We start from the raw sequence: 14,516 nt of genomic DNA, 5'->3' as shown, positions 1-14,516 counted from the left end.
GATTCCGGAATCCCAATTAGCAGCAGCATTCCATGTAGAACCCCAAAGAGTAACATAGTAAATGACGGCAGATAAAGACCTGTACGGTCAATCCAGTCTGCCCAACAAGATAAACTCATTCTACATGGTATGTGATACTTTATACCTGAGGTTGATTTGTCCTTGCCATTCTCAGGGCACAGACCGTAGAAGTCTGTCCAGTACTGTTCTTGTACTAAAGGTTCTGAAGATTCTGGAATCCTAAAGAGTTACAAGATTCCAGAATCCCAACTAGTAGCAACATTCCATGTAGAACCCCAAAGAGTAACATAGTAAATGATGGCAGATAAAGACCTGAACGGTCCATCCAGTCTGCCCAACAAGATAAACTCATTCTACATGGTATGTGATACTTTATACCTGAGTTTGATTTGTCCTTGCCTTTCTCAGGGCACAGACCGTAGAAGTCTGCCCAGCACTGTTCTTGTACTAAAAGTTCTGAAGATTCTGGAATCCTAAAGAGTTACAAGATTCCGGAATCCCAATTAGCAGCAGCATTCCATGTAGAACCCCAAAGAGTAACATAGTAAATGACGGCAGATAAAGACCTGTACGGTCAATCCAGTCTGCCCAACAAGATAAACTCATTCTACATGGTATGTGATACTTTATACCTGAGGTTGATTTGTCCTTGCCATTCTCAGGGCACAGACCGTAGAAGTCTGTCCAGTACTGTTCTTGTACTAAAGGTTCTGAAGATTCTGGAATCCTAAAGAGTTACAAGATTCCAGAATCCCAACTAGTAGCAACATTCCATGTAGAACCCCAAAGAGTAACATAGTAAATGATGGCAGATAAAGACCTGAACGGTCCATCCAGTCTGCCCAACAAGATAAACTCATTTTACATGGTATGTGATACTTTATACCCGAGTTTGATTTGTCCTTGCCATTCTCAGGGCACAGACAGTACAAGAACAGTGCTGGGCAGACTTCTACGAAGTTCTGAAGCTAACATCAAAGCCCCTTAAAATTTACACTCCAGCCCATCCCTATCTATTCAGTCATGATCAGGGCGCAGACCGTAGAAGTCTGCCCAGCTCCCGTTTTGTTTCCAATTACCAGCGTTGCCATCCAATCTCCACTAAGATTCCATTCCTTCAAAACAGGATTCCTTTGTGTTTATCCCAGGCATGTTTGAATTCCATTCCACCACCTCCCGCGGGAGGGCATTCCACATATCCACCACCCTCTCCGTGAAAAAAATACTTCCTGACATTAGTCCTGAGTCTGCCCCCTTTCAACCTCAATTCATGTCCTCTAGTTCTACCGCCTTCCCGTCTCCGGAAAAGGTTCATTTGCGGGTTAATACCTTTCAAATATTTGAACGTCTGTATCATATCACCCCTGTTTCTCCTTTCCTCCAAGGTGTGAACTGAACACTAGGTCTAAGTGAGCTGCACAGTTTACCTCAATCAGCTGGAACAGCAAGAGACTGTAGTGCTCAGACTGGGGGTGTGTGTGAGGAACATAGGCATAGTGGGGAGGGGGGGTGATCCCCAAAATGTTATGGACGGTAATGCTTTAATTCATCCCCCCTCTCCCACAGCAATATGACTGCCTCCTCCTCCCTTCCCACATATAAAGTAGGCAGGAAGGGGGACTGTGGCTACACATTTACACACCAGTGTTCCATTCCAAAGTTGCAGGTGGCGGGTGAGGAGGGAAATCATCGCATGGGGTGGATCTCCCCACCCAATGACTCAGTTGGCTATCCATTAATGAGTAGGGTTGCCATATTCACAGAGGCAAAAAAGAGGACCCCGAAAATAAAAATGGTTGCTACCTTTGCTAAATAAATATTTAATCAGAGCAAATGTGGCTTTTATACGGTTAGCGGACACATATCAAACAGTGACTGGCTTACAGTACAGCAGCGGATAATCAACTTTTCAAACATTTCCAGATTTGAGTCTGAACCCAAGCGTCACAGTGCCTGACGCACACCTACCTCATTCGACCTTGTATTTGTCATCAACCGACTTGGCGAACACCTTTACGGTACTATGTAAGTCACATTGAGCCTGCAAATAGGTGGGAAAATGTGGGGTACAAATGTAACAAATAAATATATAAATAAAACAGTAGAAATCCCTCAACAACTTTAGCTGGCTTCTGATATACATATGAAAGCCTTTACATGAGCTTAAAGTTGTGCCTGCATGAATAAAATTCCTTTGACAGATTCAACCAGCAAGGAAACAGAGAGGAGATCAGCAATGCCTTTCTCTTTAGCACCCCCTTGTGGACAGACTAATAGGCCAGAAATGGTTTCTTTCGTTATGTGGGGAAGTGTGTTGTTTATAGGCACATTAAAAAAAAAAAGAAGAGGACATTTTCCTAAAAATTAAAAAAACCCTGGAAGACATCTATACTCTATATTAATAATTCTCACCTCAAACATTCTGAAGCTCACTCTGTGGCAGGGAAACCCTGGAGCCCTGCACTTAGGCTGTCACCACTCACCACTCACTGTCACTCATGCACCACTCTCACTGATAGACCCACCCACAGCCACGCCCCTTCCGCACATAATTGCCTACCTCAACGTTCTAATGAAGCTCCAACTTCCGGTTTGTGAGGTGCCAGAGATCGGAATTTTGCCCCATTACTATTTGCCCCGCCCTCGCATCAAACGTGATGACGTTGAGGGCGGAGCTATGACACTTGACCAATCGCATCGCTCCGCCCTCAACGTCATCACGTTTGACGCGAGGGCGGGGCATACATCGATCTACTACACGACGACGATTGCAGGGAGTGAGCCAGGCAGGCTGTACATCACAAGCAGTGAGGGAGCCAGCCAGCCACTCTCTATGTCACGGGGCGGGTCGCTGGCCGGGGCGGGGCGCCCACCACCACCCTGAAGCACGGAGGGTAAGTCCAGCATCATGGGGAGGGGGATGGGAACGAAAGCGCCTTGCTAGCGCCCATTTCATTGGCCTCAGAAACGGGCCTTTCTTACTAGTATCTCAAGAAGGCTTTCCCCTGAAGGTGCCTCCTATTTTGCTGGCTTCCTTTTCTTCCATGCCATGGTCTGACCATTCCTTGGTGATTTTTTTCATTTTTAATTCCTTCTCTGCCAACACCTCCCACAGTTGAATAGAGATCTTTCCCATATTAATCCTCATAATCTTTCCACATCGTATTTTTCCTTTCCCCCTAGATTTTGATGCACTGGCCCTGAACGATCAAGCTGATTGTGTGTATTCTGTACTTTCCAATCTTGGCTAAGCTTCAAAGAATGGATCCTCAGCAGGGTTGCCATATAAAAAAAATAATTCCCACACAAAACAGCCCAAAAACCGCACACACCCCACCCCCGACGTCATCACCCCCGCCCCTTCCGTCATCACCCCACCCCCGCCGTCATCAACCCCGCCCCTTCCGTCATCACCCCCGCCCCCGCCGTCATCAGCCCCACCCCTTCAGTCATCACCCCGCCCCCTCCGTCATCAGCCCTGCCCCCACCGTCATCGCCCCACCCAAAACGTCGGCAAACCCCGCCCAAAATGTCACAAACCCCGCCTCTGTCGCCATTAGCCCCACCCCCCACCGACCAAAAAACCGCCCCAAAACCCGCACAAAAATACCAAAACCAGCCCAAAAAAACGCAACCCGCCGCAGGCAAAAGTTTCCTGCGGCGGGTTGCGGAAAACCGCCCAATTGGGCGGGAAAACCGCCCATCTGGCAACGCTGATCCTCAGAAGCTTAGCCCAGATTGGGTGGCAGAGCCGGTGGGGGGAGACGGGGCTGGTGGTTGGGGGGTGGGCCTTGTTCTGGGCAGGCTTCTACGGTCTGTGCCCTGAAAATAGCAGAAACAAATCAAGGTCACGTATAGACATATGAGTTTAAATTGTTGGGCAGACTAGATGGACCGTGCAGGTCTTTTTCTGCCGTCATCTACTTTGTTACTACTATGTTACTATGTCCTCTTAAAAGAGGACATGTGGTAACCCTATTAATGAGGACATCGATGCAGCCATGATACAGACTTCTAGTGGCAAGGGAATGGTCAATCCCAGTAGGAAGTAATGTATAGTTAATTTTGAGATAAGCAAAATAGCAACTGAGTAGTCACAGCCCCAACTTTTACATGTCCCCAAAGCCTCAGCATTCTCCTATCCCCTCCTCCCAGTCCCAGTGATCGTCCCCTCCAGGTCCCAGTTCCACCCTCCCCCAAACCCTCAGAAACCAGTAAATGTGATAGACACAGAAAACAGCAATAAAACAAACACTAATTTAAACCATCTTTAGAAAACCATAATTAAAAAAGAAAGATTAACCCCCCCCAAAAAAATATATATATATATATTTATACCTGACTCTCTTTGTCTTCAGTCTCTGCACGGGATCCCAGGTGCCAGGTGTTTCAGTCCAGGTTACTCTCAGCTGGAGTGGGAAAGTCCATCGTCCTTCGCTGCGACTTCAACTGTTCCCAGGAGATTGAGCCCCTCGAGGACGCGAAAGTATACTGGAGAATTAACAGCTCCCGTGGAAATTTTATCTACAATCACAGCGAGGGATTCACCCGTCAGGATTTCAGGGGACGGATCTCCCTGGTCGGGGACCCACAGAGTGAAAAAATAGCCTCTATCAGAATAAGAGACCTGAAGATAAGGGACAGTAACTCGTATTTCTGCCGAGTGCATTTGACAGGAAACGATGGAAGAACTGAACAATTGCAAACGGACAAAGGGGTGAAGCTCAGAGTGTCAGGTAAGGTTGTAGAGAAATTTCATCTTACCCTTAGTCCAGTGGTTCCCAAACCTGGTCCTGGAGGCACCCCAGCCAGTCAGGTTTTCAGGATATCCACAATGAATATTCAGGAGGTAGATTTGCAGATCTCTCTCATAAGTATTCATTGTGGATATCCTGAAAATCTGATTGGCTGGGGTGCCTCCAGATCTAGGTTTGGGAAGCACTGCCATCGGCAGTGGCGTTGGAAGGGGGGCGGTGGGGCGGTACGCCCCGGGTGCACCCGCTGAGGGGGTGTCGGCTCCGCTGGTTCCATGCTCCCTCTGCCCCGGAACAGGTTACTTCCTGTTCCGGGGCAGAGACAGCAAGGAACCAGCGGAGCCGACGCAGCTCCCAGCGACGTGCACTCGGGGGCGGATCGGCCCTCTCGCCCGCCCCTCGCTTCCTAATTGAAGTAAGAATGTGCTCTGGGGGGGAGGGTGCGTACCAAGAGGGGTGCCGTGCTGCACCGGGGGGGGGGGGGGTGCGCAGCGGCAACCCGCCCAGGGTGTCAGCCACCCTCGCTACGGCACTGGCCATCGGTGTAGTACGGGAAAGGCATGGGCAGCAGCTGGCTCCCCACCAATTCACGGATGCCGCTGCTGAATTGGTCCCCCTCCCTCACTACAGTATGACTTATTTGCATTTTGCACACATACCCTCCCCCCCTCAAAAAAAGTATGCTGGCAAACTACCCCATTAATCTTATTATTCTTATTTTAATTATTATTAATGTCTACTCCTGGGAGATAATTCTCAAGCAGGTTAATGAGTGAGGGAAGAGCTGGAGAAAAGTTTTGAGCCTTTCACATGTAACCCCCCCCCCCCCCCCCCCCCCTCCCCGACCCACCTAAGACTCTCCTCCCAAAGTTTGGCTACTCATCAGACCTTAGCTTAGGCAACAGCTGTCCTGCATCTGCACTGGATCTCCCTATCTGTGGTACAGGGGCGGAGCAGCGGCAGCAGTAGCAGCGCATGGACAGTGTTGCCCGTTGACGTAAGAAGAAAAGGGAGCACAGACATTTACTGTAAAGTTGTGACTTGGCACCCGGGGTGGGGTGGGGGGTTGTGGAGACTACAGTACATGTAACCCACCCAGTTTGTCCAGTGGCCCATCCAAAATTTAAGGTCTGGCTACGCCTCTGGTCACTGTGCCACTGAACTGGACAAAGCTGTAGCCTCTAAACTGAATACTGTTCCTTTTCTAAGCATAAACACACGCCTCCGCTCTTGATACTCGGGGAAATGGCCCCGAGCATCTGAAGAATAGGATGATCCTCCACACACCGCCAAGGACACTATGGTCCTCCCTAGGACTTTCACTAACTACACCCTCTCCAAAACAAATTACACGATGTGATACCCGCAAGCGAACCTTCTCCGGAGTAGCCCCCACACTCTGGAATGCATTGCCTGAAAGGTTCCACTTAACACAAGACTATCTTTACTTCAGGAAGCAGGTGAAAGCTTGGCTCTTCAACCAAGCCTTTAACAGAAGAAGTAACTAACTTGTTAGTCTCACTCACACACACACACAAGGATTGACTCGGGCTGCACATACTGCAGCGGGACATGTTTATCCACTCCTACCCTAGCTGAGATGATATTTAACCATCTCTCTGACCTCACGTGCAACTTTCTTCAAATCAATCACCTTACTTTCTAATTCTTCCTACTTTCTTACTCATCTATATGTTACAACTTTGCCTTACCCTTCACTACCAATTATAATGTTCTATTACGTATTGTGTTGTCATTGCAAGTAGTATACCATGCCATACTTTGTATTGTTGTTCGAATATTTTTACTGCTCTAATTGCCTCCTGCTCATGTTTGATCTATGCTTGCTATTCTTGAGTGAATTCTTTCAAAAAGGCGGTAAATAAATCCAAATAAATAAATAAATAAAACCAGAGTAAGTCCCTGGACACTCTCACTGTCTCTAATTTCCTCGTTCTTGCCTTTTTCCCATCAACAGCAGCGGGCATGGCCACGACAATGGCTCCCAACGTGACCATGGAAAGAGAAGCCAAAGACACGTGGCAGCTCCACAGGACGGACGTGATTATACTTGCCGCAGTGACCTCGGTGTTCAAACTTGGGATCTGCCTGATGGCGGGGTTCTGCTTCCGCTGGCACATAGGCGGCAAACCAGCTGCACCTTTGATCCCCCCTGGTCTTCGCCAGGTGTCAGGTCATGGAGGTGAATGATCCAGTTGGAGGAGTAGCCTAATGATTAGAGTCAGCGGAGTAAAGAAACCAGGGAAACTAGATTCAGAGTCCACTTCAGCAACTTGTGAAATTGGGCAAGTGATTTAACCCTCCCTTGTTTCAGGCACAAAGTCAGATTGTGAGTCCTCCAGGGACAGCAAAAAATACCTGATTGTACAGAGCTTTGATGGCTGTATATAAGAAATTCAATTAATTATATAAATCGATTAACAGCCTGTCAACATGACAGATTTAGGTGTTAATATTTCATTACTGGGGTCCCCAACTCCCAGCAGCTGAAGCCTTTTCCAGCACTGGTCCAGCGTGCAGGACGTGAGGGGAAGAGAGAACAGGACAGGCAACACAGAGGCACCGGAGACAGGCGCTGGACAAGGCTTCAGCTGGGGGGGGGGGGGTTGGGGACCCCTGCCAGCCAAGGGATTTGCTGCGGCAGTGGGTGGGGAGCAGCAGGGCAGCAGGCCAAAATGTGCCTCCCCCACCTCGGGCTCCAGCTCCCTCCCACCGTGAGGCCTGGCTATGCCCCTGCCTCCTGCTATGAAGTTAGGAGAAAGTGTTAGAAGCCAACACTCTCACCCAGACAGCTGGCACACTTGATGCAAATACTTTTATTTCTAGACACATCCTAAGAGGTAATCAAAAGAAAAACACTTTCTACTGAAACAGCCACAGCTGGTATCCTTCCTCTGCAGAAAGTAGTCCACTAGTCTTCCTCCCATGCAGTTAGTACTGTGTAACTATCAAGACTCTTGAGGCTTGTTAACTTGAGGCCTCAATATCTTGGAGTATAACCTTGGCACACCAGAACACAGCTGAAATCTATATTATTTTCTGATGTTTCTTTATTGCATAAACACAGGTAATTTACTCACAGTCAGATGTTCAGAAGTGTGGCCCCAGGTCACAGAGACTCTGTAATGCTGAGGGCTGCATCAGTGGTTGGAGATAGAGGTCTGAAGGAGGCAGTTCTATTGCAGAGGTGAGAAACAGTTGAACAGGTAGAAATAGTTCAGCGCTGGGTGACTGGAGAGTAAAAAGACCGTTCCAGGGAGTTGGAAGCAGGACAAGAGCTGGTCAGAAGCAAGATGGAGACTGCCACATGGCCAGAGAGACAGGGGGGTTAAGAAGGCTCACAAGCCCAGGGAGGAGGAGGTCAAGACCAATTGGGACAGAGCCTGCCGTAGGCTGGCAAGGGTGGTCCAAGAGGACGGCCCTCGATTGGAGGGAAAGGTCATGCCTAGCTGACCTCTCAGGACAGAGTTAGTAAGAATGATCAGGAAATGACAGCAGTTAGACAAAGAAGCCAAGCTTGGCTGGAAAAAAGAGGAGGTCTAGGCAGAGACACAAACCAATGGGAATAGTTCTTATTCAGACAGACAAGTGTGGTTGCATTGCCTGTGAACTACATTACCCACAATGCCTTGTTCACATATCTTTGCCGAGGAAACTACAACAGGGAAGGTCCTTAGAAATGAGATTAACAGTAAAAGCACTAAACACATTTTAGGACCACGTTATAAACTAGTGCAAAGCTGTCGGAGGACAGAACAGTAACCCCTCTTCTCATAGAATTCTATTGGCTCCCCATTCGCCTCCACGTAGACTTCTAACTTGTCTGCACAATTCCCCTTTCTGGGGGGCCACATCAGCACAGTGGCTTAGCCACAGGTGGGCCTGGGTGGGCCGGGGCCCATCCACTTAGGGCTCAGGCCCACCCAACAGCAGCACATACTTAGTGCTAGCTAGTGGGGATCCCAAGCTCCGCCAGCTGAAGACCTCCCCCTGATGGTGCTGAAAACACTGTTCTCCACTTCAGCAGTCTAAGCTTCCTAAGCTCTGATACTGGCCTCATCGCATTGGGGGGGGGGGGGGGGGGGGGGGGAGGAGGAGAACACTTGGTGCCCACCCACTTCTTGACTAGGCCCACCCAAAATCTGCTGTCTGGCTGTGCCCCTGCATCAGCAACCTTCATATCCTGCCTACCCTCCCCTCTCTTATCAGCATCATCCCAGTTTCCCTGTAGAACAGCAGGGCATAGGAGCCAGCTCTGTGAGTGCAGTGGATGCTGAGCACCTCCAGTATTAAGACAGCTCCTTCGCTGTGTCCAGGGAGGGGCAGTTTGCATGGTGTTTAGCACCTGGCATCATTTTGAAATGTTGACACTTATGAGCCAACATCAGGGGTCAAGCAAAAGTTCTAGAACATCGAGATAAAAACATTGACATGTCTTGTATTACAGTTTCCTGTATTAAGGTTTGCATTGATTTTATTTGTTTTGTTTTTTAATATATGTATAACTTTTTATGTAATTTTTACATTTACATGTTTTTATCTTTGTGGCGCTGAAACACGGACCTTGTGAGGTCACCCTGTATATCAGCAACAATAAAGTACTTCTGCACGGTATCTCCAGTGGTGGATTCTCAAAAGGTGGGTTTATAGACCCCTTATGAGCTGGGTATAGCTTCAAAAATCAGGTCCCTGTCTCACTATCTAAGAAAAGCAGGAAGTGGGGTGGGTGGGTGAGGGGTAGGGTGGTGAGTCTCCCTACTGAGACAAGGCCTTTCAGTACTGTATGTCAATGCACTTCAAGACAGATTTTAAAACCACAATTAGACAAGAATGAGAGCACACAACCCCATTGCAGCTGTCGGAAATGAGTAATTCTGGGTATCTGGGACAGGCTGGAGGAGTTGGTGTTTCCATAATCAGAGGCTGTTTCTATAAAAGAGATAAGGTTTAAAAAAAACTCTCAAGGACTGAATAATTTGTACCTTCTACTGAGATAACGTGTTCCATTGAGCTTTTATCTGTGCCCTTCTCTTCCAGAACCAGCTCCACTGCAATTCCAACTTGCTGAGCTGCACTTCTCCGTTTCTCTGTCAGGCTTCCACACTGAAGCTGATTTTAAACTTCAGTTCTGGCTTTTCCTAATAACAGCCTTGTTGATTTTAGCCATGGTTACTGTAATAAATATATTTCCTGAAACATTGTCTTGTCTAGACTGTAATCTCTATGGGGCAGGGACTGCCTCTTATGTGTAGCTCTTTACTGCTTTTTAAGACTGCTAGCACTATGTAATATGTGGTAACTGTAGTAATGAATCATGGACACGTGGCCACTGCAGCAGCACAAGAGAAAGGGAAATGGGACTTGATATATTGCCTTTCTGTGGTTTTTTGCAACTACATTCAAAGTGGTTTACCTGATTATGTGGGGGTAATGGCGGGTTAAGTGACTTGCCCAGAGTCACAAGGAGGTGCAGTGGGAATCAAGCCCAGTTCCCCAGGATCAAAGTCCACTACACTAACCACTAGGCTACTCCTAGTGGTTAGTATTTTTTCACAGAAAGAGTGGTGGATACTTGGAATGCCCTCCCGCAGGAGGTGGTGGAGATGAAAATGGTAACGGAATTCAAAAATGCGTGGGATAAACATAAAGGAATGGATCCTCAGAAGCTTAGCGGAGATTGGGTGGCAGAGCTGGTGGTGGGAGGCGGGGCTAGTGGTTGGGAGGCGGGGCTAGTGCTGGGCAGACTTCTATGGTCTGTGCCCTGAAAATGGCAGATACAACTCAAAGTCAGGTATACACATAAAGTTGCACATATGAGTTTATCTTGTTGGGCAGACTGGATAGACCATACAGGTCTTTCTCTGCCGTCATCTACTATGTTACTAATGTTACTATGTTAGTAGTTAGTGCAGTGCACTTTGAGGAGGAGTCACTGCTCATGCCTCACCAAAGTTAGACCACCACCTAAAGACACCCCAAGATACCTTACACTGCAGGCCCGGGGGCTATCACAGAGTTTTAACTCAGTGTACAGGAAAATGGCAAGTCCCAATATTTACATACAGTGATGATGACAATTCTGCACCTGTCTGCAACAGGCAACAGTGATGTCACTTTCTTTCTAACTCTTATGTCTACAATACAGGCACTGATGATGCCTCACCTTCTATTTAGAAGCGGCAGTAATGATGTCACTTCCTCTCCCCACCCTCTGTAAAAAGTGGGGATGAATGATGTCACTTCCACCCTTTGTCTTTAAAAGACAAGAATGATGCCACTTCCTCCCACCCTCCCTCTGCCACTGCAGGGATGATGTCTGTAACAAATTCAATATGTGACTGGGCATAGAACAGGGTTAGTATCTGAGTGAGGAAATATGTTGTAAGGGCAGGGATGCAAAGAATAAATAACTCTCCATCTTGTTGGAAAGAGGACACAGTTCCTTCCACACAGAAGTTGTAGGTACTGTTACCTGAGTTTATTAGCACTTAGCACTGGTGAACAGGATCTGACAGACTGAAGGTCACCTGAAGCAGCAGAGCTGGGTCCAGATGTCCATTCTTCTGCTTTCATGCTCTGCTTTCCAGAAAGATTGCTCAAGATAGCTGCAGCCAGGAGGGACTTGCGAAATCCCAGAAATTGCACAATGTTGCTGTCCATTCAGCACTGTACTGCTCTACTCAATATGGCTGCCTAGGTAGGGATTGAGGCCTATCCTCCCATCCTGTATCCGTGGCAGCAGGCAACAATGATGTCATTTCCTCTTGCAATGCCTTAACTGGTAGCGAGGATATCATTTTCTTCCAGGCCTCTCTTGGGGATTGAAGCCTCTGGTCCCTTGCTTTTCTTTATCTGTTGTAGCCCAAGCAGATGGAAATAACGATTACCCAAAAACTGGAAAAGATGACAATGGATGGGAGTAGAGAGGGAGCCAGTAGGACTGTCTCATTCTTGGGAGGGCAGATGCTGGGGGCCATCACTCTGTTGCGCTCTGGCAAGGAAGAAACAGAAACAGGATGTTATAACACCACGTGGGATAGCATTGCCTGAGAGGTTTATGCAAGCTTCTTCTGTGTCGAGAGCTTGAGAGTGAACTCTGCTATTTCAGGAGTTCACGTGGGCCTCACTGTAGGAGTTCTGCTGTCTCCTGGACCCTCGGAGGGGACTGCCATCTCTGGAGTATCTGTGATATCCACTTGCTGAAGGAGAGTATTAGCATGAAGTGTGGTCCTTTACAACAAGCCCACAGGCAGCCACTACCGGGTTACAAGATCTAGTGTCCTGCACAATAGACCTTTGAATGGAGAAAAGGTACATAACAATTTTCTTGAATGCTTGGAGCGTTATGTTCCCAAAAGACACCTGCTTTAGACTCCAAGTCATTTTTTAACCATTTCTGCCCCTGGTTTTATGTACCTGGTGAAATAGAGGAACGAGACTTTCTTCTAGTAAGAGAAGACCGCAGAAGAGGAAGACTATGGTCCACTACGTAAAAATGTCCAAACAAATGAGTAGTGCGACCAGCAGGGCACTTCCAAAAACAACAGGAAGACTGAACTACAGTTGAAACAACTTTATTCTTATAATGCCCGACACGGCACCGTGTTTCGGCAAAGTGCCTGCCTCAGGGGCCTTGATATGAATGTATGTAGACTTGAGAATTTTAAGCACTTGCTGTCTTGAAAAAGACACTCAGCGTAACAGAGAGGAACGCAAAAGTAGGTCATCGCTGTGAAACAGGATACAATCTACATACATTCATAGCAAGGTCCCTGAGGCAGGCACTTTGCCGAAACACGGTGCCGTGTCGGGCATTATAAGAATAAAGTTGTTTCGGCACCCTGACATAATAGCCCTGACAAAACAGCCCCTAACAAAGTAGCCCTCTAGAAAAAAATAGCACCACACACCAAAGTCAGTGACACAATTGGGATTAGGATTGAGGCATGAGGAAGTAAGGTTGTCCTAGGACCAACAGGATGCGTCAGTCACATAGAGGTGATGTCATCCAATGGCTCCCATTGGACGGAAATGCTCTACAATAGCTCAGAGAGAGTTTTTTTTAAAAATCCCTCTGAGCATGTGCAGTAGCTGCCCCTATTGGGCGAGTCCCAACAACCCCACTTCCTGCCTCAGTCTAAGTCTTCCGCCAAACGGTCGGATTTTTTTCAGCTCTCCACCAACAAACAATTCTACTCACAGTCTACAATGATCAATACAACAGCGTCAGGAACTGGAATGCGGACACCCACATGGAGGCTCCACACTCAGGAAGTGTATGTCCAAGGTTAGGACTAACACACCACGTCCCGCTTGCTTGCACTATGGCCGCATGTCTCAACGCCCAGATGCACAGGCGGGACTCTCTCCAGGGCACCTTTCCTGCATGAAGCTATATGGAGCTGGGTAATAAAGTGACTTACCCAAGGTCACACCCAAAGCTCCAGCACTCCTCTGCTTTGCCCACAGCTTCCTTACCTTTCACCGTGACATTGGACCCTCTCCCTTGCAGCTGTATGATGGGAAGAGGGCTGAGCACAGACCCCTGGCACCAGTAGACTCCAGTATCCTTCAGCTGAGCACCTCTAATCTCTAGCTGGCTGGACTTCCCTTGCAGATCCACCACCGAGGAGATCCGTTCATTCCCCAGGGCATGGAGGTCACTGTGTGGGGGGTCATCCTTGGACCAGATGTGAAAGAAGGAGTGGTTCTTCCAGGACCAGCGGAAAAGCAGACTGGTAGGGGCTTGAGATGTTCCATTAAAGGTGCAGGAAAGGAAGATGATGCCCCCTTCCTCCAGAACCAGGGCAGGAGGGTGCTGAGTGAGGGTGGCCCAAGCCCAGGCAACTGAAAGAGGGAAGAGAAGGACAGGCAAAGGATTGATACACTGGGAACAATGACCCCCCCCCCCCCCCCCCCCGAATTCTGTAATCTTGCACATCCAAGTCTGTGCTTAGAGGTGAAGTCTATACATGACGCCAAAACAAAAACTGGCACTGGAAAACGCAACGGTTCTATAAACCGCACTTAAAGGTAGACACAGTGTATAGAATAGCACCTATGCTCGGGAATCGTGGCTAAATTTAGGTGCATGAGTATACACACTGGGTATTCCTAAAGTCAGTTTCTTATTTATAGCCATCTATCCCCCCTTCAATCTGTTCAGAACTCTGCTGCACGTCTCATATTCCGCCAGAACCGATATACTCATATCACCCCTCTCCTCAGGTCACTTCACTGGCTTCCGATCAGATACCGCATTCAATTCAAGCTTCTCCTTCTTACCTACAAATGCACTCAGTCTGCTGCCCCTCACTATCTTTCTACCCTCATCTCCCCTTACGTTCCCGCCCGTAACCTCCATTCACAGGACAAATCCCTCCTCTCAGTACCCTTCTCCATCACCGCCAACTCCAGGCTCCGCTCATTCTGCCTCGCCTCACCCTATGCTTGGATCAACCTTCCTGAGCCCTTACGCCAAGCCCCCTCCCTGCCCGTCTTCAAGTCTTTGCTTAAAACCCACCTCTTCAATGCTGCGTTCGGCACCTAACCCTTACCGTTCAGTGAATCCAGACTGCCCCTATCGGACCGACCGTTCACTTGTCTATTAGATTGTAAGCTCTTTGAGCAGGGACTGTCTCTCTTTGTTAAATTGTACAGCGCTGCGGAACCCTAGTAGCACTCTAGAAATGTTAAGTAGTAGTAGTAGTTATATATAAA

The 14,516-nt window shown here is 48.0% G+C and overlaps 2 protein-coding genes across 2 annotated transcripts in view; one reads left to right on the top strand and one right to left on the bottom strand.

Annotated features, from left to right (window-relative positions):
• The window catches only part of LOC115458336, a 29,181-nt gene extending 21,795 nt beyond the window's left edge, over positions 1-7,386 (top strand). Inside the window, exons 3-4 of the mRNA XM_030188225.1 lie at positions 4,380-4,757; positions 6,754-7,386. Coding sequence (XP_030044085.1) covers positions 4,380-4,757; positions 6,754-6,986 — 611 coding nt within the window. The 3' untranslated portion in view covers positions 6,987-7,386. The remainder of the gene's footprint in view (positions 1-4,379; positions 4,758-6,753) is intronic.
• Positions 7,387-11,516: 4,130 nt separating this feature from the next.
• On the bottom strand, positions 11,517-13,737 carry LOC115457012. Its single transcript, XM_030186438.1, has 2 exons — positions 13,275-13,737; positions 11,517-11,787 (listed from the first exon to the last, which is right to left on the bottom strand). Exons 1-2 carry the CDS (start codon positions 13,735-13,737, stop codon positions 11,645-11,647), a joined length of 606 nt encoding a protein of 201 aa, XP_030042298.1. The 3' UTR covers positions 11,517-11,644.
• Positions 13,738-14,516: the final 779 nt, after the last annotated feature.

The sequence above is a fragment of the Microcaecilia unicolor genome, chromosome 14 (genome assembly GCF_901765095.1).
Source record: "Microcaecilia unicolor chromosome 14, aMicUni1.1, whole genome shotgun sequence".
Classification (NCBI taxonomy): Eukaryota; Metazoa; Chordata; class Amphibia; order Gymnophiona; family Siphonopidae; genus Microcaecilia; species Microcaecilia unicolor.
The sequence above is the reverse complement of the archived record's forward strand: the minus strand, read 5'-3'. Positions and strand labels throughout refer to the sequence as shown.

Coding starts and splice junctions, on each gene's coding strand:
- LOC115457012 (XM_030186438.1), bottom strand. CDS start 13,737: ATGTGCAAGATTACAGAATTCGGGGGGGGGGGGGGGGGGGGTCATTGT. Junction 11,788..13,274: donor GTCCAATGTCACGGTGAAAG/GTAAGGAAGCTG, acceptor CTTCCTTGCCAG/AGCGCAACAGAGTGATGGCC.